General features: G+C 42.0%; 1 protein-coding gene across 1 annotated transcript in view; it reads left to right on the top strand.

Moving 5' to 3' along the window:
- Positions 1-23,828, top strand: part of UNC5D (unc-5 netrin receptor D) — a 407,047-nt gene that overhangs the window by 209,256 nt on the left and 173,963 nt on the right. The window contains 4 exon segments of the mRNA XM_033171586.1: positions 10,117-10,239; positions 10,242-10,259; positions 18,224-18,250; positions 18,253-18,326. Of these exon segments, the coding sequence (XP_033027477.1) occupies positions 10,117-10,239; positions 10,242-10,259; positions 18,224-18,250; positions 18,253-18,326 (242 nt within the window).

The following is a 23,828-nucleotide window of genomic DNA, read 5'->3' as shown; positions in this document are numbered from 1 at the left end:
GTGTCCCCCTTTAACATTTCTAGTAGTTGCATCTGTGACATTTCCTCACCCTTTCATCCACTACGGATCTTTCTCCCCTTTTCTGCATTACAAATCTGCACCTCTGTTGCTCACTGAACGAATGGGTTAACTCCTGAATGCCTCTTGATGCTTGAGATTAAGTGGGTGCTGATTTATAGAGAATCTAGGTTTACAATGCTGAAAATCAATAGTCACCAAGTGCAAATCAGATTTATTTATAGAAGCAGATGCTAAAAAGCCCAGAGAGATTCATCTTGCATCCAGATCTTACAATATATGTATTTCAGAGTTACCTGCCCACCAGCCTTTCCTTCTATTTCATTTCAACCCCCACAAAGGTCTTACAGGCTAGCACAGAGCTGCACTGGTTAGAACTGAGAGTAGTGGAGCCCCGAGGGCTTTCAGGAATATAGATTTGAACCCTACTCCCATAAGAAGAATCAGATCAAAGTTCTGTTCAGTCTAATATCCTGCTCCAAATAGTAGGTAGCCAGTTGCTTATAGGAAGTCCACATGCACCACATCCCCATTGTTTTGCCCCCAGAAAATAATGGTAAGAGGCTATGGAATGTTTTCTGCAGTAAAGTCCACCAGGTGCAAACTTTAACATTACTTCAGGTTAAGAAATACCTCTTCTCCTAGACTTCTGAGGGATTCTTATAATCCCAGAATCCTAGAATTGTAGAGTTGGAAGGGACCTCAAGGGTCATCTACTCCAACCTCAAGGGTCATCTACTCCAACCCCCTGCAGTGCAGGAACCACAGCTGACAGATGGAGAGTCCCCCACCTTCTGAGGTTGTCCATTCCATTGTTGAACAGCTCTTACCATCAGAAAAGTCTTCATAATGTTTAGTCGTAATTCCCTTTTTTTGGAATTAAAATCCATTGGTTTGGGTCCTACACTCTAGAGCAGCAGAAAACAAGTTTGCTCCTTCTGACATGTGACAACCCTTCAGATATTTGAAGACGACTGCCATAGCACCTGTCAGTCTTCTCTTCTCCAGGCTAAACCTATCCAAAGCTTGGTTCCAGACCCTTTATCATCTTGGTCACTCTCCTCTGCACACATCCCAGCTGCTCAGTATCCTTCGTAAACTCTCTCTGTGTATGCATTTTGCGAATATTGTTTTATTATTAAACTTGGTGGTTGGTTGGTTTTTAATTGTGCATTTAAGTCACTGAGAGAAGTTTTGTATTACACAAATAATAAATTGAATTATTCATCATCTCTCTGAACCAGGAACCATAGACAGACGTATCTTGTGTCAGAAAATTCCCATATGTTTACTTGGCACTGTGTGAAGAAGTACTTTGTTTTGCTTGTCCCATATTGACTGCCCATCAGTTTCACTGGATGACCCCGAGTTGTAGTCTAATGAGAGGAGCAAAACCAATTGTCTCTATCCATTTTCTCTTTACCACACTTAATATTGCTTCCCAGATATTGGATGAAAGTGCAGATGCTGCTTGTTTCAACCAGTCCATAGGTTTAATAATGTAAGAAAAGCTTTCTGGATCAGGCCAAATGCCCATCTGGTCCAGCATCATGTTCTCACAGTGACCAACCAGATGTCACAAGCAGGACCTGAGCACAGCAGCAATTTCCCCACTTCTGATTTACATCAACTGTTCAGTTTGAGGCTTACAGTTCCCAATAGCAGAAGCACAACACAGCCATCAAGGTTAGAAACCATTCTCCAAGAATTTGTCTAATCCTTTTTTGAAGCCATCCAAGCTGGTGACCTGTTGTCTTTGTCCATGGAGTTTTCTTGGCAGGGATACTGGAGTGGCTTACCAGTTCCTTCTCCAGGTTCCTTCTCCAGGAGAAAAGCAATGACAAACCTAGACAGCATCTTAAAAAGCAAAGACATCACCCTGCCCACAAAGGTCCGTATAGTTAAAGCTATGGTTTTCCCAGTAGTAATGTACGGAAGTGAGAGCTGGACCATAAAGAAGGCTGATCGCCGAAGAATTGATGCTTTTGAATTATGGTGCTGGAGGAGACTCTTGACAGTCCCATGGACTGCAAGAAGATCAGACCTATCCATTCTTAAAGAAATCAGCCCTGAGTGCTCACTGGAAGGACAGATCCTGAAGTTGAGGCTCCAGTACTTTGGCCACCTCATGAGAAGGGAAGACTCCCTGGAAAAGACCCTGATGTTGGGAAAGATGGAGGGCACAAGGAGAAGGGGACGACAGAGGATGAGATGGTTGGACAGTGTTCTCAAAGCTACTAACATGAGTTTGGCCAAACTGTGAGAGGCAGTGAAGGATAGGCGTGCCTGGCGTGCTCTGGTCCATGGGGTCACGAAGAGTCGGACATGACTGAACGACTGAACGACAACAACAACAACAAGCTGGTGACCATCACTAACTTCTGTGGGAGTATATTCCATAGTTTAACGATGTGCTGTATGAAGAATTGTGTTCTTTCGTCTGTCCTGAATCTTCCAACATTCAACTTCATTAGATGTCCCTGAGATCTGGTGTTATGAGAGAGGAAGAAGAGCTGTCCTCTTGCTTCTCTGTCCTCTTGCTTCACACCATGCGTAATTTTATATGCCTCCGTTATGTTTCATCTTACTCACCTTTTCTCCAAATCAGTTCAGAATGTAATTTTAGGGTTAGTCTACAAATTGTACTCACCTCTTAGAACAGGGGAGGCAAACTCATGGGTCCGAGGCCAGATCCATCACAGTAAGCTGTAGGCTGAACCTCACAATCTCAGCTCTGCACTGAGATTGGGATAGAAAGTGTGCTCACTTCTCTTTAGAGAGCAGACACAACTCTTCATCTCCTAATATCAGTGCTGTGGCACTCTCAAAAGAGGGGCTTTATCTCTTGATCCCAGGGCTGAGATGAAGCCCTCTGCCAGCTCTTTAAAGGTAAAGGTAAAGAGACCCCTGACAGTTAGGTCCAGTTGCCGATGACTCTGGGGTAGCGACGCTCATCTCGCTTTACTGGCCAAGGGAGCTGGCGTACAGCTTCTGGGTCATGTGGCCAGCATGACTAAGCCGCTTCTGGCGAACCAGAACAGCGCACGGAAATGCTGTTTACCTTCCCGCCGGAGCGGTACCTATTTATCTACTTGCACTTTGAGGTGCTTTCAAACTGCTAGGTTGGCAGGAGCAGGGACCAAGCAACGGGAGCTCACCCCATCACGGGGATTTGAACCGCTGACCTTCTGATCAGCAAGCCCTAGGCTCTGTGGTTTAGACCATAGTGCTGCCTGCGTCCCAGCTCTTTAGAGGTGGGTAAAAGGCAGTACCCTGGCTTGAAGGTGGCAGTGATGTGCTCATAGGAAGCCACAACCCATTGACTGTCCATTCTCTTACAACAAGTAATGAAAGGAATAAGCTTTCTGGGTTTGATGCTCTCTCTGTATGGCATGGCTGGTCTTCCATTTATCTCGCTTCCACTTCTCACTTGCCTTGGAGCTCATTTATATAACGTCCTCAGAGGACACAACAATGTCCACTGCACCCAATGGGGCTTTGTGTTCATTATAATTATAATTAAAAGGATGAATTTGCCCACAGCTTGTTAGCTTCCCCTTTAATGTTCAAGAAGGATTTGTCTCACCCCTGAGCATCCGTAGTGTGGGTTGTTGCCATGCAGATGTCCTCAGACCCTATATGCTATGCATGGGAAGGTGACCTAAGAAGAAGAGTGCCATTTTTAACAAATTAATGAAAATTAATGAAATGTGCTTGTTTATTTTGCTGTGTGTAGGTATCTTATACTTGAAGGGTCTCTTAATTTGAAAACAACAAATTATTAACTCTGGGAATGGTGAAGAACGGAAGTGAGATTTTAAGAACTGAGGAGGGGCATCTCCCAACTGTCAGTATTTTGTGGGATGGATTCAAGTGCACACCAGCAAATGTAGGTTTGCACAATTAAAGCATATTAAAATGTCCTGTTGTCCTAGTTCAACTGGTATAACTTTTAAAAAGAAACATACTTTTGTGGTTAGGAAAGTGACAGGAAACATTTTGGAAAAGGGTGGCATGAACAGATGATTAAAAGGAAGATTCACAAACATGTCACAAGCAAACCAAGATGAATATTCATGGTTCAGTGGCCTCCCTGCAAACATGCTCAAATGCTCACAGTTGAACCTCCATGTAAGCAAATCAGGATGAGCTCATTTAAAAGGTCACCTGGAGGAGCCCAGGTAAATCCTCATCTCCTTCCAGGGAATATTAAAATGGACACATTCTCTGTGATGGCATCAAAGATAGGCAATGTACTGGTGCATAGTAGTGAAATAGTTCTCATTAGTTGCTCTAAGACAGGGGTGGTTAACCTCTGTTCCTTCATGTCTTTGTTGGACTACAACTCCCATCATCCTTGACCATTGGCTATTCTAGTTGGTCAGATGGGAGTTGAAGTCCAACAACTTCTGGCTGGCCACAGGTTTGTCACCTGTGCTGTAAGGACAAGATGCATTTGATTTCTCTGTTGAGGATGAAAGCCTGATTCCCTCGCCACCTTGCGTCCGTTTATTTTTCCACATTTGTATCCACTTGCAGCCTAATTTGAAGCATGTTTACTGATAATAAGGTTGCAGGGGGGTGAGAGAGCTCAGCTTTGGCGAACCTGGCAGGCTTACGTGACGGTGGAGGCGGCGGCAGCACTTTAATCTTTGCCAAGTGGCTAGGAAACACCATGTAAATTTCCCACAATGCCTGAGTGCCCAGGGCATTGTGGGAAACAAAAGTGGCAGCTTCCAGTTTCAGGCACGCAGTGCTGTTTGGTTCTTTGGGTTGAACAGAGTGAGGGAAGATCAGAGTGGCGGGGGGGGGGATCAGTAATTGACTCTGCCAAGATACAGTGACTCCAGTAGTCTTATGTGCTGTAAGATAATGCTGGGCTTGACTAAGGCACAAACTCCACTGTGAAGTTTATTATGTGTCCAACTGGGCTTTAAGTGAGGTGTAGTCCACACTGTCTGGAGGGCACTAGGGTTGCTACAGGGAAGGGGACACATTTTTCATCCTGAAGGACACATTCCTTCATAGACTACCTTCCAGGGGCCACACATCAATGGTGGGCAGGGTTGGAGGCAACAGTAGCCTGAGGAACAGACTCTTACATTGTATGGTAGACTCTTATATTCTATGCCATGCAAATCCCTCCCCCCCCCTCTCCTTGCTTGAATCCAACCCATTGCCAATATCTGTTGACTGTCTCCAGCCTTGTTATATATCTGCCTGAGTGTTTCCTTTCTGGGGATTTTGAAAGCTTTTCTGAGATATTTAATCAAGGCATTAGCTAGTGATGCTGGGAGATTTAAATTTGGATTCCGGAGAGAAGTCCATTGTATTGATATCTGTGAAGTGACAGGCATTTAGGATTTTGAGCCCTTGACAATCCTCGTCTCTGTATCTCTCAGTACTTTCCTATTGGAAGCCACCGTCTCATTTTGTTTAGCTTGAGGTTGTCATTTCTCACAAGGTTTGCTTTACATCTGAGATGTCTAGCAGCTCATATTGAGCAAAGTTTCTCCGAATTAATTTGCAAAGTCCCCGACATCATGATCAAACACCAGTTTCTGCAAGGCTTATAAATGTCCAAGATCTGAGCTTTGTAGATGAAAGAAAGGCTCTTTGGAAGCAAATGAGCCTTCAAAGAGGTGGAAATGTGTTACAAAGTGCAGGGCTAGTTACTTTGCCAATGTAGTTGGGAACTGCTTTGCAGATGTCTAGCAAATTTAATTGGACTACTTAATTACCAGTAATGTTAATTAGGAGATGCTTAGGATTTGCATACCTTACAACACTCAACTGATAAAAATAGGGACAGGCTTGTAACCTGCTTACATCTCATATCAATAGTAAAGGTAAAGGGACCCCTGACAATTAGGTCCAGTAGTGGAGGACTCTGGGGTTGTGGCGCTCATCTCGCTTTATTGGCCGAGGGAGCTGGCGTACAGCTTCCGGGTCATGTGGCCAGCATGACTAAGCCGCTTCTGGCGAACCAGAGCAGCTCACGGAAACGTCGTTTACCTTATCGCCGGAGCGGTACCTATTTATCTACTTCCACTTTGACGTGCTTTTGAACTGCTATTTTGGCAGGAGCAGGGAACGAGCAACCAGAGCTCATCCCGTCACGGGGATTCGAACCGCCGACCTTCTAATCGGCAAGCTCTAGGCTCTGTGGTTTTGCTGGAAGCTCCGCTTTGCCAATTTCAGTTTAACACAGCTAATCCCCCCATCTTAAAATCATTTATCCACATTTCTACATCAGTCTGTGATTTCTATTTGGTTGTTTTTAAAAAGTCATCAAGAACATTCGAAAGCACAGATTTTCCTTAATATAATGCAAGTTTGTATGTTCTTTTCACTAATTTATATGCCTGCTTTCTCCTAATATAAACATATTTGTGTACATTTTCTGCTTAGAGAAGCTGGAATTTTGAAGGCTAATTGTGCTTTGCTTTGTGACTATCTGTGGAAGTGCAGAGTAGGTAGGTTCATATTAAAATGTGAACTGCCCCCCCACATCAGAGAATTGTATCCAATGCTAGTCCTACTTTAGGTAGATCTACTGAACTTGCATCTTGCCCTACTGAAACGCTGACTAATTGGTGGTTCGCAACATAATACCCAAAGTCCTTTCTACCCTAGCTGACATTTGAGTGATTCTCAGCAGTCTGTAATAGGGTTGTGGCAGCTGGCAGGCAGTTGCACTTTCCTGCTCCATATCAGAACCCAGACAAAGCATTATATGCCTTCATTCCATTTCTAGGCTATTAACAGATGTGAATGCATCTGTTGACCTCCCTTTGGTTGCTTATACATCAATTTGCAATGTTGCATCCTTATGTAGAGGACAAGAAATCCATCAATTTGCAGAGATGATGCTGAGAAAGGTGTAGGAGAAAAACTTTTAACACAACCTCAACTATTATAGACAGAGGGCATCACAGAGGGCCTCTCAGTCTGCAACTTTGCATTTGTAGAGAGGAGACAGGGAAAAAACATTCCATGTTATATGTGCATGAAAATAGAATATATTTCTGAAACAATACCTGTGAGAATAAGAGCATTAATCTAACTGATAGAAATTAGTGTTTATCCAGACTACCAGCAGAATGAATTCTCTGATCCTGAGACTACTTTGATATAGCAACTATGAAGTAATGGCAAAAATATGTGATTCATACAATATTGTTGTTGTTTAGTAGTTTAGTCATGTCCGACTCTACGTGACCCAATGGACCAGAGTTCCTCCCGCAGTTTGGTCAGACTCATGTTGGTAGCTTCGAGAACACTGTCCAACCATCTTGTTCTTTGTCGTTCCCTTCTCCTTGTGCCCTCAATCTTTCCCAACATCAGGGTCTTTTCTAACTGTAGCTTCTTGTCCCACATAGAGATTTCTCAGGAGACTTGCCATAGTTTGCTGTGGTCGACACAGTCAAATGCTTTTGCGCAATCAATGAAGCAGAAGTAGATTTTTTTCTGGAACTCTCTAGCTTTCTCCATAATCCAGCGCATGTTTGCAATTTGGTCTCTGGTTCCTCTGCCCCTTCGAAATCCAGCTTGCACTTCTGGGAGTTCTCGGTCCACATACTGCTTAAGCCTGCCTTGTAGAAGTTTAAGCATAACCTTGCTAGCATGTGAAATGAGCGCAATTGTGCGGTAGTTGGAGCATTCTTTGGCACTTCCCTTCTTTGGGATTGGGATCTCCACTGATCTTCTCCAATTCCTCTGGCCACTGCTGAGTTTTCCAAACTTGATGGCATATTGAGTGTAGCACCTTAACAGCATCATCTTTTAAAATTTTAAATAGTTCAGCTGGAATATCATCACTTCCACTGGCCTTGTTATTAGCAGTGCTTTCTAAGGCCCATTTGACTTCACTCTCCAGTATGTCTGGCTCAAGGTCAGCAACCTTACATAAAATATACCTTGGTCTTTTTGGAGCATGAACAATACATTTATTTTAGAGTTGTTTGGTGGATGAAGGTCTTGTGTGTGTGGGCACCCACATAGACATAGTTTTAAACTTGACTTTCTGGCATTCTCTCCCATGTTATTCCAGAATTGGATGATATAGTTGCACTAAGTATTTTCTGTTCTGTTTCTGTTCTGCTACAGAACAACCTGCTTATTATGGAAAAGATCCCTGGTTCCATCCCTGGCATCTCCAAGTAGGGCTGGGAGAAAACTATGTCTGAAACTCTGGAGAACAGTGGCAATACTAAACTAGATTTACCAAATGTCTGAATCAGAATAAGGCAGCTTCCGTCTAACATTTCCCCCAGATCCAAATACTGAAGAAGGGAACTTTTACTGGGACTGGGGGAAAGGGTTAAATGGTCCCTCCACTCTCACTGTGATCTCATTAGATTTCTCCCCCCCCCCCAAGTATAGAGGGTCTAAGAAAACACAGGTGTGCTATTTGGAAAGGGTGATGTTACAATTTGAGAGTTGTTAATTCGTAGAAAGAATCTATAGAGAAGCAGAGGCTAGAACAGTCTAGGATTAAGCTGTATTTTAATCAATTGTTTGATTTATGTTTTTAATGTATCATATACTTTGATGCCCTGAGTCTGGTCCTGGCCGGGGGAGGGCAGTGTATAAATTATTATTATTATTATTATTATTATTACTATTATTATTCAAAATAATTAGAAATTGGGTTGGGTGGGAATTGGATCACTTAGAATTTAAAGGTGGACTCATGTAATTCACATATTGTTGAGAAATAATACATGATCTGGAACGCAGCCATCATGCTCTGAATTTTGCAACACAGTTCTCCAGCCAAGTAATATATACAAAAAGCATAAATATAGATGAAGTATGCAATTAAAAAGCATATATTAACATGCAAAGGTACATCAGAATATTCAAAACTGCTTTGTAAAATTGTGTCTGTTAGGCAGAATTGCATACAAGTGCATATCTAATAAGAGAAACCTGCACTAAAATGCTGATGAATTTTCAGTAGGATTTACTTAAAAACAAAACAAAAAAAAACATAGCACTATGGTGGAAATGTTTTGAAATGAACGAAAGAATGAATGGCAAAATGAGAAATGGAGAGAAACTGAAATTGGCAAGTTCACCATTGCTAGAAATTAGAGAGACCTGGCATATACTGAGAGAATAGCTGGGTCATGGGTTATATTGCACCAGGGACATTGCCTAGCTGTTCCACTGAAATTCTAAGTCAGGCTTTCTGTGCTTTTTTGAGCAGCGGCAAGAGGAGCTGAATAAGGGAAAATGTGACAGAGGGATATTTTGCTCATGTCATTGGGCAGATGCTCAATAAAGAGTGGGTGAACAAAGCAGGACTATTCACAGTAAACACTGAGTGTGTGTTATCTATTTACACACATAGATAAGCTGCTACTCTATTTTGTATAATTTTAACCATTGTTGCTTTCGTGATTGTTTGTTTTTTAACTTTTGCAAGCCATATTGATGGGAAAGATGGGAAGATGATGGATTATGAAAATAATGCCAGCCCCTGAGCACCATTTGACATTGGGCTGCTGTTTCTCTGTGGGGTTGCTTTGTGTATATTTCTTGATTTTCTGTCATTCAGTCAGTCTTGTCTTATTATTTCTGGCCATTATTCTGCTGCCGTGCTTTGTTACTGCCGATGGATGAAAAAAGTACACTGAACTGAACCCACCCCAAATACTACACACTCACCTGTGAAGAAAGCCCTGCTGTTTTAAGCAAGAATCTGTGCTTAGAATTGCAGCCAGCACTTATTAGAAGACTTATGCCTTGCTTGCTGTGTTATTGTTGCGTTGTTGTTTTTTTTAAAAAAGCTGAACAACCAACCTTATTTTATTTATTAAGAGTGGAAGTGCCAACAGAAGATTTTAAAGGCAGATATTGCATAGTTTGGAATCACATCTTGGCAGGCGGATGCTTTCAGCTCATGCATTCTGACCTACTTGGCTGTTGGAATTTAATTAGCAGCCATATATTATTGTCAAAGTAATTAAAGCTTTGCCTTGATTAAAAAATGGAATTGTTTAATTAAAAAGAAAAGGTTTGGCTAACCTTAGTGTTATGCCTGAGTAAGACATTCTCTATCAGCTAATTTCCCTGTATCTTTCCATTCAGGCTTGAAGGTTCGTGAGGCATACATCAATGTGACAAGGCAGCAAGTAGAAGATTTTCATGGGCCAGAGGACTACTGGTGTCAGTGTGTTGCATGGAGCCACTTAGGGACTTCAAAGAGCAGAAAGCTTCGGTCCGCATAGCCTGTAAGTGTTGTCCAGCTTTGCTACAGAAGTTTGAGGATGCACCCCTGTAGACCCTGTTGGGCATTGGGTCACTTGACGGTCTCCATTGTCCAAACATTGATGGTCAGCACAGCTGACAAAGCTGCAAGAATAGGGAAAGCATGGGTGGTGAATGTACACACAGAGGAAAAAAGGCAGAATTGTACCATAACACTTCTCTGACATTCAAGTGTTTTCAAGCTCTCTGGTGAGCGGTAAAATCTATTCCCTACTAGGTTTTCTGCTTAGTTTACAATTCCTGAGAACAAAATATAAGCCTGGCACGTGCTGGAGTGAGCATGGGTGTATACCAGTTGCAGTGTCGCCCTTCCAAGTATTCACAACTAGGGGTCATGTGAGTATTGGATACTCACTCTGTTAGTTTGAAGGAGAAAGCTTGGGATTTAAAAATTTGCCTGGGTCCCTCATAAGTGTATGGGAAATACATGTGCAGTTACTGTAAATACAGTAACAAGTACAAAATATATCGGTTGTAGCTGAATACTCACATGTCTTGACAGCTTTGTCCCCTATCTCTGTGGTTAACAAAAGGTGATTTCATATGATTGATAAGTACATAGTTGCTGATGATGATATGTATGGGAAAATAGATAGCCATGCCTGCAAATTAATAAAAGAATCATCTGGATCTCAAGCATGGGGGCTAAATGCACTCTCCAGTAAGAGTCACAGCAGAGCTTTAAAAGTCACAAAAAATGCAGCAACAGTGAAGTGTTACAAATAGGCTGTTAGATCTTTTAAATGTTCCACACTCACAATGAACAGACCAACAGAGCACACTTTTAGTAAGTTTAAATGGCTTTACTTACAAACTCCAAACTTCAGGTTCATGTGTTATTCCATGCAGCAAGAAGAAAAACACAGGTAGAAATTCTTGGGTTACAAAATTCAGAAAATACTTCTGACCATGCAGTATGGGCTTGAAGTGGTCAAGCCTGGATGTGTTGCCTGGTCAGCTTCACATGGTAGATAGAGAGTGAACAAAGAAGCTTCAATTATATTTGACTGCAATTCCCCACAATAAGCTTACTGTACGGTAACAAACCTTCAATGCCATTCCAGGGCATGAGAAGCTGCAGATGATAGACCCACTGTGTGGCTTCTCGCTAAATGAAATTCACAAAGTGTGTTCCTTAAATGCACAGTGTGTTAAAAGCTGTATAATAGCTACAACTTCTGTTTTTGCATAATTTTATGGTGTTTTTTTAATGCATCTATCAAACACTAGAATGGAAAGCACAGCTCATTTATAAGTGTTGTGTCCATTACTCCAAGGCTCCCTATGAGAAGACACACTAAAAGTAAAATAAAGTTGATGATACAGTTCAGACATTTGCTCAGGCTTACGGTCAAAATATCCATATGTACACTGGGATTGCAGCAGAATGCTCTACCCTCACTGTAAGCTTATTTATACACCTATGCTGTCTATGCACAACATGCATAGACTCACACATGCAGTCATGTGCCAAAAGCACAGTCCACAGCCTTACTTATGAGCCTATGTGTGCACAACATGCTCATATGTTGGCATGTTGTGGATGAGTAAGGTGCTTGCTGACACAATCCCACTTCCCACTTTCTTTTTTTATAATAGTTTTTATTATTTTGCTATACTACAACAAAACAAATCCAACATACATTCTCATACATTTTCCAGTTTTGGCTAACATAGCCATGACTTCCCTCAGACCTTCCACATGGCTTTCAAAGTTATATCTTAATGTTATACTTCTTTAATCAACTATTGCTTACATTATCATAAAATTCCTACTTACTCTAACTACCATACTTACAATAATATTTCTACACTTTAACTACAAAACTTCTTGAAGTCCTATTAGCGTATTCAATTGTAAATTGTCTTTTAAATAATTCATAAATTTTAACCAGTCTTTGATGAATTTCTGGTCCCGCTGTTCCCGGATTCTTCCCGTCATTTTATCCAGTTCTGCATATTCCATCAATTTCACTGTCCATTCATCTTCGTCGGCAATTCTTCTTGTTTCCACCTTTGTGCTAGCAAAATCCTAGCTGCAGTCACTGCGTATTGGAAAAGCTTAATGTCCTTTTTTTCAATGTCCGTACCTACAATACCTAATAAAAAAGCTTCAGGTTTCTTAACAAAATTATATTTCAACATTTTTCTTAACTCATGATATATCATATCCCAATATATTCTCACCTTCTTACACTCCCACCACATATGATAAAATACCGACATTTTCCTTACATTTCCAACACTTATTATCAGCCCACTTCCCCTACTTTCATTGGATGTATGAATATATGGGACATCCGAAGTGTGCTTAAATAGAACATGCAAATCTTCTTTCACATGTAACTTGAGATAAATTTGGATCCACCCTCCCTAATATTCAGCTGAAACAGATTTGTCTATAGTGATGTTGTCAAGTTTCCAGTTCCAATTTGGGAATGACCTGCCAGAGATTCAGAATAGAAACAAGACCAGCCATAATGCCTCCCTGGCTAATCTTGAGAGTTGGAGACTTGGAAGAACTGCATCCCAACATGGTGCGCCCAAAACGATAATGCATGAAAAGGCTTAGCATCACCCGGGGAATGCTTTGGAAACCAGGAGACCTTGCTGACCTGTAACAATGATCAAGCCAGACACATCTTTTAGTACTTGCAGAATATATGTGGATTTAAGATGGCATTTGCAATGATGAGCAGGTAATCAGTGCATTAAATAAATAATTTGAGAGGATATTGGGCTTGTGTGAAGGCGCCAGAAGGTGTTAGATTCTGTGCTAGAACAGAAACTTCATCTCACACCCATTTCAAGATACTTAAAGAATTTTATTTCGGTGAATCTTGCAGCCAACTGACATGATCCTGGACCTCTTGGCCTAATTTCCAGTTTGGAACCTCATTATCCTTTTGATTATACACATCTCCAAATAATGGGTTACAGTTCCCAGCACAAAAATGTGCCAGTGTATGAAATGCATACTTTCACATGAACAATGTTTAGAAGTGCCAGACATGGCATGAGAGGACTTCCATTTGTTCAATGAGACTTCTCCTCTTCCTCTCTACCTTGACCCCTCAATCTCTCCCTCCCCATCTGTTCTAGAGAGGTTTTGTGTTCTGGTTTGAGCCAGATCCCACAGAGAACGCAGAAAGGCTGAAGGCAAGGCTGATTAAAAGTTCCTGGACTTTGGTCAGCTCCGAGGGAACAATTTGAAGCCTCTAAAGTCCTCATACACAATTCCCTTTGCCCTGCTGCTTTCCCCCAGGAAACCCGCTGTTTAGCTCTGAATCAGAACAAACAGCAACCAGGTTTTCTGCAGATTCTCGTGTGTTCCGATTTAATGCTAAAGGGTAGGTTGTCTGGGGGAAAGCAGTGGGGCAAAGGGAAAATCTGTCGGAGCCTTGCCTAGAAAGCAAAGGACAAGTGGAAAACTGCTTGGCCTGTGCTTTCTTGGCACAAGACACAAGGAAGTGTGGAAGAGCCCTAAGTCTCTGTCTCCAAACTACCTCCTCCAACTTCCCTCCATTTGTAGGGAAGAGCCTTAAAGGGCCAACCCTCTGCCTGAAGACAAACACTCCTCCTCTGTTCCATAGCCTGCTTCCTGGTGCACTTCCTGTACTGCTGGATGGGTGATGTGCTGTGGAAGCATTTGGTTCCTCAGGGGAAGGTGGCCATGAGGTTCTGATTTCTGGCCCTACGGGCCCTGGTGGACTGAGAGATTCCTCTGGGGCCGCTGCCTGACAGCCTCAAGCACAATGCTCTCCCTATCTTCAACAGTCATCTCTGAGCCAGACCTGTCTCCCCACCTGGTGTCCCCCGTAGTCTCCAACTCCATTTCTGGATCATTGCTAGATTCAGGGGTTACGACACTGCTAGATTCAGGAGTCTTCCCACCCTCCAGAAAATACTTTTTTTGGGGGGGGGTCAGCAGCAAGATGAGAGGAATTGATCTGTCCATTTGTGTACACATTATTCAACGCATGTTCAGAAGATTAAACCCTTCTTTGGGGTGAGCCCCTAGATGGACCACTTTCTGCGTATCCCCTTTTTTCTGTGCATTTCAGATATTACTTTTCTTCCACTTCCCTCCCCCCCCCCAAGGATGCTCACTTTAAATTGAACAGTTGGGTAAACACAGCAGCTTCATGATTTTTATAAATGACAGTGATTTTTCATTGGCTGGTTTGCTTGGAATGCGTAAATTATTTTATTTCATTGAATTAACTGCCCTTATATTGAAGGAGCTGGTAATTCTCCCGTTTTGCAGGGCTGCATAGGGCTATTATTCGGAATTGGATTTTTATTGACTCTCTCCCCCCCCCTACCATATACTATGAATTTTCTTCCCCAACATGGAAGTGTGAAAAGGGAGCATGAAATTAATTGGTGGATCGATCTGGCTGTATAAGTTCTGAAGCCACATGGACACGGCTACTTGCTTTCTCCATGTCCAGCGTGGCTTTGCAGTTCCCCCCCCCCCAAAAAAAAAATTACAAAGCCCTGGTAAGGAGCTCTTATGTAGCCTTGATATAAGTAAAATAAGTACTCTGGTTGTTTCCATTGTTTATCTGTTTTCTCAATAAAGCTGTGTTGCTTTATTTACATATATTAATGGTTTCCTCTATCGTATAGGGGTATGTAGTGTGTGTGTAGGGAAAAGCGGGAAGGGAAGGTTCTCTAACATTTGTTAGATGCTCCCGGTGGGGGGGGGGATAGCAGGTGGGAATTATACTGACTCAGCTGTAGAGCACCTGCCATGCATGCAAAAAGCCTCAGGTTCAGTGCCCTAGCATCACCAGGTAGGGATGAAGGCAGACATCACTTTCTGGATGAGGTGGAACTGCTGCACTAGCTTTCAACAAGTACATCTCTGCTCCCTTTGGATTTCAACCTGGGTTTAAGACCCTGATGCTTAGTGATTTCAGTTGCCTATATGCACTTCTAAAATGTGGTGGGTTTGTTTGTTTGTTTGTTGTTTTAGAAAAATTCAACATTATTTTTTTTAAAAAAACTTGCAGTTGAAGTAAAATTCTATTAGTTTTCAGAATCAATCAATCAATTTATTTATTGCATTAGCCCTATGGCCATCACATATTAAAAGACCAGGCAGTAGACTGACACGATTATGCAAAGAATACAACAGATACAGTTAAAACTATTGGAAGTAAAATCGTACAGGATAAAACAAATAAAATAAAAAGCACTAGCGGGCGTGACGACAGTGTCCATGTTGGGAATATACATAAGACTAAGGCTAAGGGAAGTTGGCCAAAAAGGTGGTCCTGAGTTTCAGGGCCTGTAATATGTAGATGGCCACTCCACATGAAACCAAGGGGTTGGCATCCACCAGTAGATATTTCATGCGGTCATCAGAATCTCTTTTCAGAATCTCTCTCTCTATCTCTATCTCTCTCTCTCTCTCTCTCTCTCTCTGCACCATGAAGTCTGAGACTGCTTCTTCTTGTTGTTTTTAAAGAGTGGGGGGAGAACGAGTGTGGGAGAGAAACATACATAAATGAGTGGGATGATTTCTCTGATAGACCTCACAATGCAATATGAAGAGAGGCAAATTCCTACAATTTCATTCTCTCTGCAGGGGAGAAAGCATTTAGTCAGTTCCCAGGCATGGGAGCTGTACAGCAGCAATATGCTTAGCATGCTTATTCCAAGCCAAGTCCCACTATGTCCAATGAGACTAGCTCCCCAGTAATTGTGCTTAGGATTTAGGAATGGGAGAGGCATTCATTAACATCACCCTACCAATTTTACACTCCTTGAACTGCTTTAACCAATATATTAACCGAAATCCACACTCCTCTGTGTTTTGCAATGCTGTTTTCCAGCCTTTTAGGATAGCCAGTGTGGCATAGTGGTTTGTGTTGGGCTAGAAATAGAGAGACCCAGCTTCAAATGATCACTAAGCTACGAAGCACAGTGGGTGACACTGGGCCAGCCAGTCTCTCACAGCCTAACATACTTAACATGTTGTGAGGATAACCTGGGTTGTTGGGGGTTTTTTGGGGTGGGAGTAACCATACACTGTACAGTAGTACCTCGGGTTACAGACGCTTCAGGTCACAGACTCCGCTATCCCAGAAATAGTACCTCGGGTTAAGAACTTTGCTTCAGGATGAGAACAGAAATCATGCAGTGGTGGTGCGACGGCGGCAGCAGGAGGCCCCATTGGCTAAAGTGGTACCTCAGGCTAAGAACGGTTTCAGGTTAAGAATGGACCTCCAGAACGAATTAAGTGCTTAACCCGAGGTACCACTTTATGCTGCTGTGAGCTCATTGGAGAAGGGGTAGCGTATGAGTGCATTCCTGTTTTTCTATTTTGTTTCTTTATAGATGTACAAATGCACACACCATCTAAATTGTCCCACTTTATACATCTGGTGAAATAACTGCTTGCCTGTGAAAACTCACACTGTAGTCAGTGTGCTGGCCTTCAAAGTGCCACAGAACTCATGATGCTCAGCTAACTAGCCAGGCTAGAGGCCTTGTGCCTTATCCTGTGCTAGGAGCAGCTTTACTCCCAAGGTTGTAAACAACATTCTTAAGTGTCTACATTTGACAAGAGAGAGTCCTTTGTTTCCTTGCCTAATAAATAGGTAATGAAGCTCTAGGAGGAAGACCTTTCATCGCCTACAGACCGCCACCCAGTCTTAAACAACTCCTCACCCACAATAATACAACAACAGGACTCAACATGGACACTGATACCAGAGCCTGCAATAAACCCAGATGCCAACTTTGCTGCCACATAAACCCGGACAACACCATTACTCCCCAACAACATCAAACATACCATCTCAGGACTATTTAATTGCTCTTCTTCTAACATTGTGTATGCAATCAAATGCCAACAGTGCCCTTCAGCTCTCTATATTGGACAAACAGGCCAAACCCTACGCCAAAGGATAAATGGACATAAATCTGGTATCAGGAATCACAAGACAGAGAACCAGTAGGAGAACATTTCTCCCAGGACATTCTATACAAGATCTCAAAGTAGCTGTCTTAATACAAAGGAATTTCAGAAATAGACTGGAAGGAGAAGTTGCTGAATTGCAACTCATTACCAAACTTAAAACCATGGAGAGACCTGGTCTGAACGAAGACATTGGATTCTTATCTCATTATACATGACAAAGCTATCTTTAGCCATCTCACCCCTTGCTTTTTCCTTTAAGACTAATTGCAGTCATTAACAGTCATCAACAGCTTTTCCACACCCATCAGCCAATCCCCCATTCCCACCACCCTTCTGAGTAATACCCCTCCTCATTCTCTCACTATATATAAGGGTCTGGTGACTTCTGTTTCAGTGTAACTGAAGTAGTGTGCATGCACACAAAAGCTCATACCAAGAACGAACTTAGTTGGTCTCTAAGGTGCTACTGGAAGGATTTTTTATTTGTTTTTTTCATACATGGTATAATTAGTATTGTGTTGTAACTTTAGTTTGTAGGAAGTTTATGCATATATATTGCTTTAACAGATAACAGCTATGTATATAAAGCAGGCCCCACCCTTTGGGGCTTTGCTCAGCTTTTGGAGAGTGATCCCACTGACCTTTATTTTGCTACAGAACCTCAGACCCTATGTCTGGATGCGGCCCTTTAGGCCTCTGGATGTGGCACCCAAGACTCTCCCTGGGACATGCCACACTCCTCAGAGGCCCTGCTTGAGGGCTTTTGAACTGTGGCAGTATTTCTTGCTTGCCTAGATGAACAAATGTGTGTGCAGAAACCCCTGGGATGTAGCCAGCCACGCTTCTGGTGGTCTTCAATAGGTTCTCTAAAATGGAACATGGCCCAAAGACTGGCCTGCTTTACTATATCTGCTGCAAGAGACTAACCTGTTTATCCCCCTTGAAGGTTTTTTTTTAAAAAAATGGTTAATTGCAATGTGTTATTCTTTACAGATTTGCGCAAGAACTTTGAGCAAGACCCCAGGGGAGGGAAGTTCCCATTGAAGGGATGATTGTGCTCCACTGCCGCCCACCAGAGGGAGTGCCTGCCGCCGAGGTGAGGGATCGTGCCCCTTGGCATTTCACAAAAACAGTGTCTGTGTTGTTATGTCTGGATTCCTTTGAGGTTGCAGTGTGCATTTAAATATGAATTAAGCACTGCCAGACAGGATTAAAAGTTTATTTAAACCTCCCTGGTGAAGCAATATTTGTGCACCTCCTATATATTGCAAATTGAATCTTTTGGCATGCTCTGAGTGGATAGCAGCAATTATTTCCTTTCCATTATCTCCCATTGAGAAACTATCTACAGTACTGTCCTTCCTGTGCCATTAACCATTAATCTGCCCAACAAAAGAAAGGGGCCAGCCGATATCTGTCATTAAATGACATTAAATGTCATTAAATTCTGTGTATCTGAAGAAGTGTGCATGCACACGAAAGCTTATACCGAGAACAAAACTTAATTGGTCTCTAAGGTGCTACTGGGCAATTTTTAAATTTATATATATATTAAATGATACTGTTGGAACATAGGAGGAGTTTTGCCATGGTAGGGATCAACACCACTCCAGCAAACTTCTCCAGAGTAACCATGAGGGGAGTTTATGATATGGTTCCTTTGCACATATCTCCCATACCACTGTGCTAATGCAGGATGTTGCATACTTTAAGGAAAATGCTGGAAACCTCAGGAAGGGAGAATGCTATTGGGCCCAGATTCTGTTTGATGACTTTCCATGGGCATCTGGTTGACCACATTGCAAGAACAGAACGTTGCACTAGATGGGCCACCGGCCTGATCCAGCAGGCTGTTCTTGGGTTCTTATGAGAGCAGCTTCCACCTTGAGTACACAAATAACACATCATGTAGTAAAAGAGTTTCTGGGCTCAGTCTCCCCTTTCCAAGACCAGTTTTACCATCTAGTGAGTTATTTGTGTACAGTAGATCTCTCCTTAGAAAGGGAAGCGTATTGAACCGTTGGAAGGCAAATAACAGCATACAGTGCTTTTAGTCCTCTGAGTACTGGAAACTCCATGAAAACACTGACACATTAATTGTGTGTGGCCAGCCGAGCAGCTAAATAAAACATCTTGTCTGGATTTTGTAGTTTTCTTTTGATCATTGCCATTGATCACAAATTTCTTGCCATTCTGGCTCTTTCTTCAAGCCCTATGCTCTTCCTTCAGTATCATGACAGACAATTACTGAAAGTGGTCAGCTTGTATCTGTAATTACTTATGGTGCAATTGTTTCCCTGAAAGATCCTCTTCAATCCTCCCCATGGAATCAACTGCCCAGTCTTAAGATTATTAATTGGGAATAAGCACAGACCGTTGTAGGTAACTGATTATAATTCATGCACATAATCTCCCTTCATCTCTTCCTTGCTGTGTGTGTATGCACAGAGGCGTAGCAAGGTCAGAAAATGGTACCCGGTGTGGAAAATTTCTTGTCACCCCCCCCCCCTTTGACTCCCCCCCTCTGCAAATATGGTTTTACGTTATTTTATATTTTCTTACAAAGGAATGTGGGTACTGGGCCTCTGATAACAAGTAGGCATTTATGGACAGATACTTAAATCTACAGGATGGATTGTGCTTTGGCTTGTGTTATTTTATTTATATTTATTGTTTATTTATTTAATAAAGTTAATTTTTTTTTAAAAAAAAAAAAAACCCTGCAAAGTGATTTACCAAAAACGAAAACAAAAACACCACAGCAGTAAAATCAAGAAAAATTAACAATCCTACTTTAAAACATCCAAAAGCTAAAATATTAAGATTAAAATTACTTCAACTTCCTAAGCATCTAGGTATGCTTGCCTAAAGAAGAATGCTTTTAGCAGGTGCCTGAAAAGAGTCTAGCAAAGGCACGTGCTTTGTTGCAATAGGTGGGGAGTTCCAAAGTGCAGGTGCTGTCACAGTAAACAATGCAATACAGATATTATGTGGAACCTGTAGTAGTGCTTGAAACTACTGAAGGGGAGGTTTTCTTTATTCTGATTTCACTATGCTCTGTATTATTTAATCTACTCGGCCTAGTCTCATTTTCTTCACATAGGCCGACTTTCCAGGACCCAGGAAGCCCAGCAGAGGATAGGGCAGTAGGGCGGTTCATAAAAAAACTTTTCTTGAAAAAATAAATTAAACAAATGCCTGTCCCAAAGGTCTTATTTTACTAAACTAGGGATTATGTAGCTATATCTGAAATTTCATGCATATCCGTTAATATCTTGACCCTGCTCCACTGAATTGAAATTTCAGCCTTCACGACATAGGAAAATGACCAAGTAAACAGCTATTTTCGTGGAGGAGGGTCAAGATATTAACTGTTACAGGTGGGTAGCCGTGTTGGTCTGCCATAGTCGAAACAAAATAGAAAATTCTTTCCAGTAGCACCTTAGAGACCAACTGAGTTTGTTCTTGGTATGAGCTTTCGTGTGCATGCACACTTCTTCAGATAACTGATATGCATGAAATTTCATATATAGCTATATAATCCCTAGTATAGTAAGATAAGACCTTTGGAGCAGGCATTTTTTTAAAAAAAAGGTTTTTATGAACCACCCTAGTAGGGTAATAATAGTTCCTTGATAATTTGTCCCCCCCTCCATGATGGCACGTGGGGCGGACCGCCCTGCCCCCCCTTTCCTATGCCCCTGCCTGCATGCAAAGTATGGTTTAGACCACTGAGCAATCTCCCACCTGCTTCCTTAACAGCATAAGAGCCTACCTGGTACAGAGATAATTGATGGTGGTGGTGCCTTTAATATATAAGCCCCATGAACAATATTAAATCCTCCTTTTTGCAGATTGGGACTGTAATTGGGATGCTCCAAATAAACCTCAGTTGGGAGCAGTAATGCTTCTGGAGACCAGTTACTGGAAACGGCAGGAGAGGAGACTGTTCTTGTTCTTAGGTCCTGCTTGCAGGTTTCCTACAGACATCTGGTTGATCATCATGAGAACAGAATATTAGACTGGATGGGCCATTGGCCTGATCCAGCAGACTCTTCTTCTGTTCTTATTCAGCCTGATTGCCAGCTTTCTCTCTGTGGACACAGCTGGAAAAGCAGTGGTGCTTGCATTACAGCAGGTTGTTGGTTCTATCTAGCAGCTCAGAGCTGAAGCTTTGGGCCAGCAATTCCATCTGTGCTGTGGTATGTTTACTCTCCAACAAGACTTAGAGCCGCATCTGTGCTGCTGCTATTTAGGTACACATTGATAGAGAGAGAAACTGATCTAAACCAGAGGCTGCTTGCTTCTCATCTCAGTCAAAATCACTATGGTATCTTATTAATTGGGTGGACAGAAGAAGCCAGAGAAACAATAAAACTCTAAAGAACAAGCAGCACATTCTGTTCATTAGTCAGAGGGCCTGCTGAGCACATGGCATTGGAAACTAGTTTATATGATGAGTAATGAGGCAAACTGGGAGGAGGAAGGCAAAAAGGAAAGGAAGGAAAAAAGATAACCAACAACTCTAAAGAATAAGCTGCCAGCTAGCTAAGGGTAGCAAAACCGCTGAATAGAAATGAGAAGAGAAAATAAAATGTGTGTCTAAGAGCCAAACCACACATTATGTTAAATGCATGATTGCACTTAACACGAGTGGTTTTGTTGCCATTAAGCAGCATCTGCAGGGGGCCAGAATCTGGATTGTGATCATTTTGTGCAGAGAGGGTGTGTGTAAACTGTTTTCTCCCATGTGTACACACTCCCATTTCCTCTGCATCCGGCGTGTTCCCACCACTGTTTAGGGAAGCAGTGTAGACATGATGCTAGCCATAATCCATATCTGTTGTCCTGCCGCTTATGAGATACTGTGTTTTGATGTGATTCTCCCCAAACCAGTTTCGATCCGGAATGAGAAAAGGAACCGAGCTGCGTTTTCAGCTGCTAAAGGGCACACAACCACAGGCCTGATAAAAATCCCTTTATGTCAGTTCCACTTTTCCTCTTGCAGCACATTGCTTTGAGGGTGGGGCAGAGACAAAAATGGTGGAGTCAAGTTGGGTCTTAAGCTAGTTCAGCTACTGGTCCTGGTGCAGCAAAATTATAGGATTTTCTTGTGCCCTCTTCACCTTCCTCCTTCGCTGGTGGAAGCAACAGAACTCTGGATATGGCAGTAGTTTCACCACTCTGTTAAGCCCCACTACTGCCCACCAAGGATTTAGATTGCCATCTAAAACATTAATTCCATGATCAAAAGGACCCACCCACATCTGGAGGGACAGTTTAGGAGCCACCCAGTTACAGTGGTGTTGGCTTAACCTCTGTCATTAAATGGCTTCCCAAGATGGAAAAGTTCATATAATCTTCCAGTTTGGGCTATGGTAATTCACTAAGACAGTAGTCTCCTTTAGTTACGGGAAAGCTTACACCTCTGAATGTATTGACGATATTATGTGGACTTGGTACATCAAAGTCGATCAACACAGAGCTCTCATTCGATACCTGGAGAAGTGTGCATGCACACAAAAGCTCATACCAATAACAAACCTAGTTGGTCTCTAAGGTGCTACTGGGAGGAATTTTTTTTTATTTTGTTTCGACTACGGCAGACCAACGGCAGACTCTCATTCAATCTTATCATTAAGACAGGAAGAAATAAAATAGCTGAGATGTTACTAGGTAGAGGATTAAAAGCTGTTAAAATCAGCCTCCCCTTCCTATAAACTGTGCATATATTAATGCTATAATGTCCGGAATGGCTTCAGCAAACCCTCACACCATCCCAGGGGTTAACCCTTGTGGCTGATGAGACAGAGCCCACTTGACTACTTTCAGATCAATTCATTATTTCGAACTATAGTACTTTACATTTACCAGCTAAATGGAAAATCTGTCTTTCATAAAAGTTAGGAATGATGTCTGATAAAAAAGGCGACATTTTAATGGCTTTCTGCAAATTAAAATGGCGGAGTTCTCAATAAACCCTGATTTACTGGTGTTGGTTGTAAAATGGTTATTGCTGCTAATAAAGTCTGTAAATCCTAACTGGTCATATTTGCTCTGGACAATAAAACTTCCCATAAAGGCTCAGTGTATAAGGCTAATTCTCTCTTCACATCAAGGCAAGCAGTCTACTCAGAGTAATAATTCATAACCTTTGGAGATCTGGTCTACATTTAAATAAATGGCTGTGTGCTCCCCCACAGCAATAGAATTCCAGACTGTACATTCCTTTGTTCTGACAAGTGTGGTAATTTATGAGAAAGACAGCTAATTCACTCCAAAACACAGGATCAGGCTTTGCTCTTTTGGAAGGTGGTGCAGCCAGCCGTGATCCGCTCTGTTTCTCCTCTCCCTGCCCTCAAAAAGCTCATGATCAAATGCAAATAGTTTTGTAGGGAAAAAAATTAAGCTGATTGGAATGTAGACTTCATCTTCCGATTTTTACACATAACTTGAATCATTATTAGCATGCATTTTTTCCATCCATAATTATTTTGCACTGTAGTGCGTGATTCTTTTCTTTTAATACGTTGCTAATTAAGGCCCCTTGCCACAATGAACACATGGAATAAACAACATTCTGATGTCAGGTGAACAT

This window comes from Lacerta agilis, chromosome 15 (genome assembly GCF_009819535.1).
Source record: "Lacerta agilis isolate rLacAgi1 chromosome 15, rLacAgi1.pri, whole genome shotgun sequence".
NCBI classification, from domain to species: Eukaryota; Metazoa; Chordata; class Lepidosauria; order Squamata; family Lacertidae; genus Lacerta; species Lacerta agilis.
The sequence above is the reverse complement of the archived record's forward strand: the minus strand, read 5'-3'. Positions and strand labels throughout refer to the sequence as shown.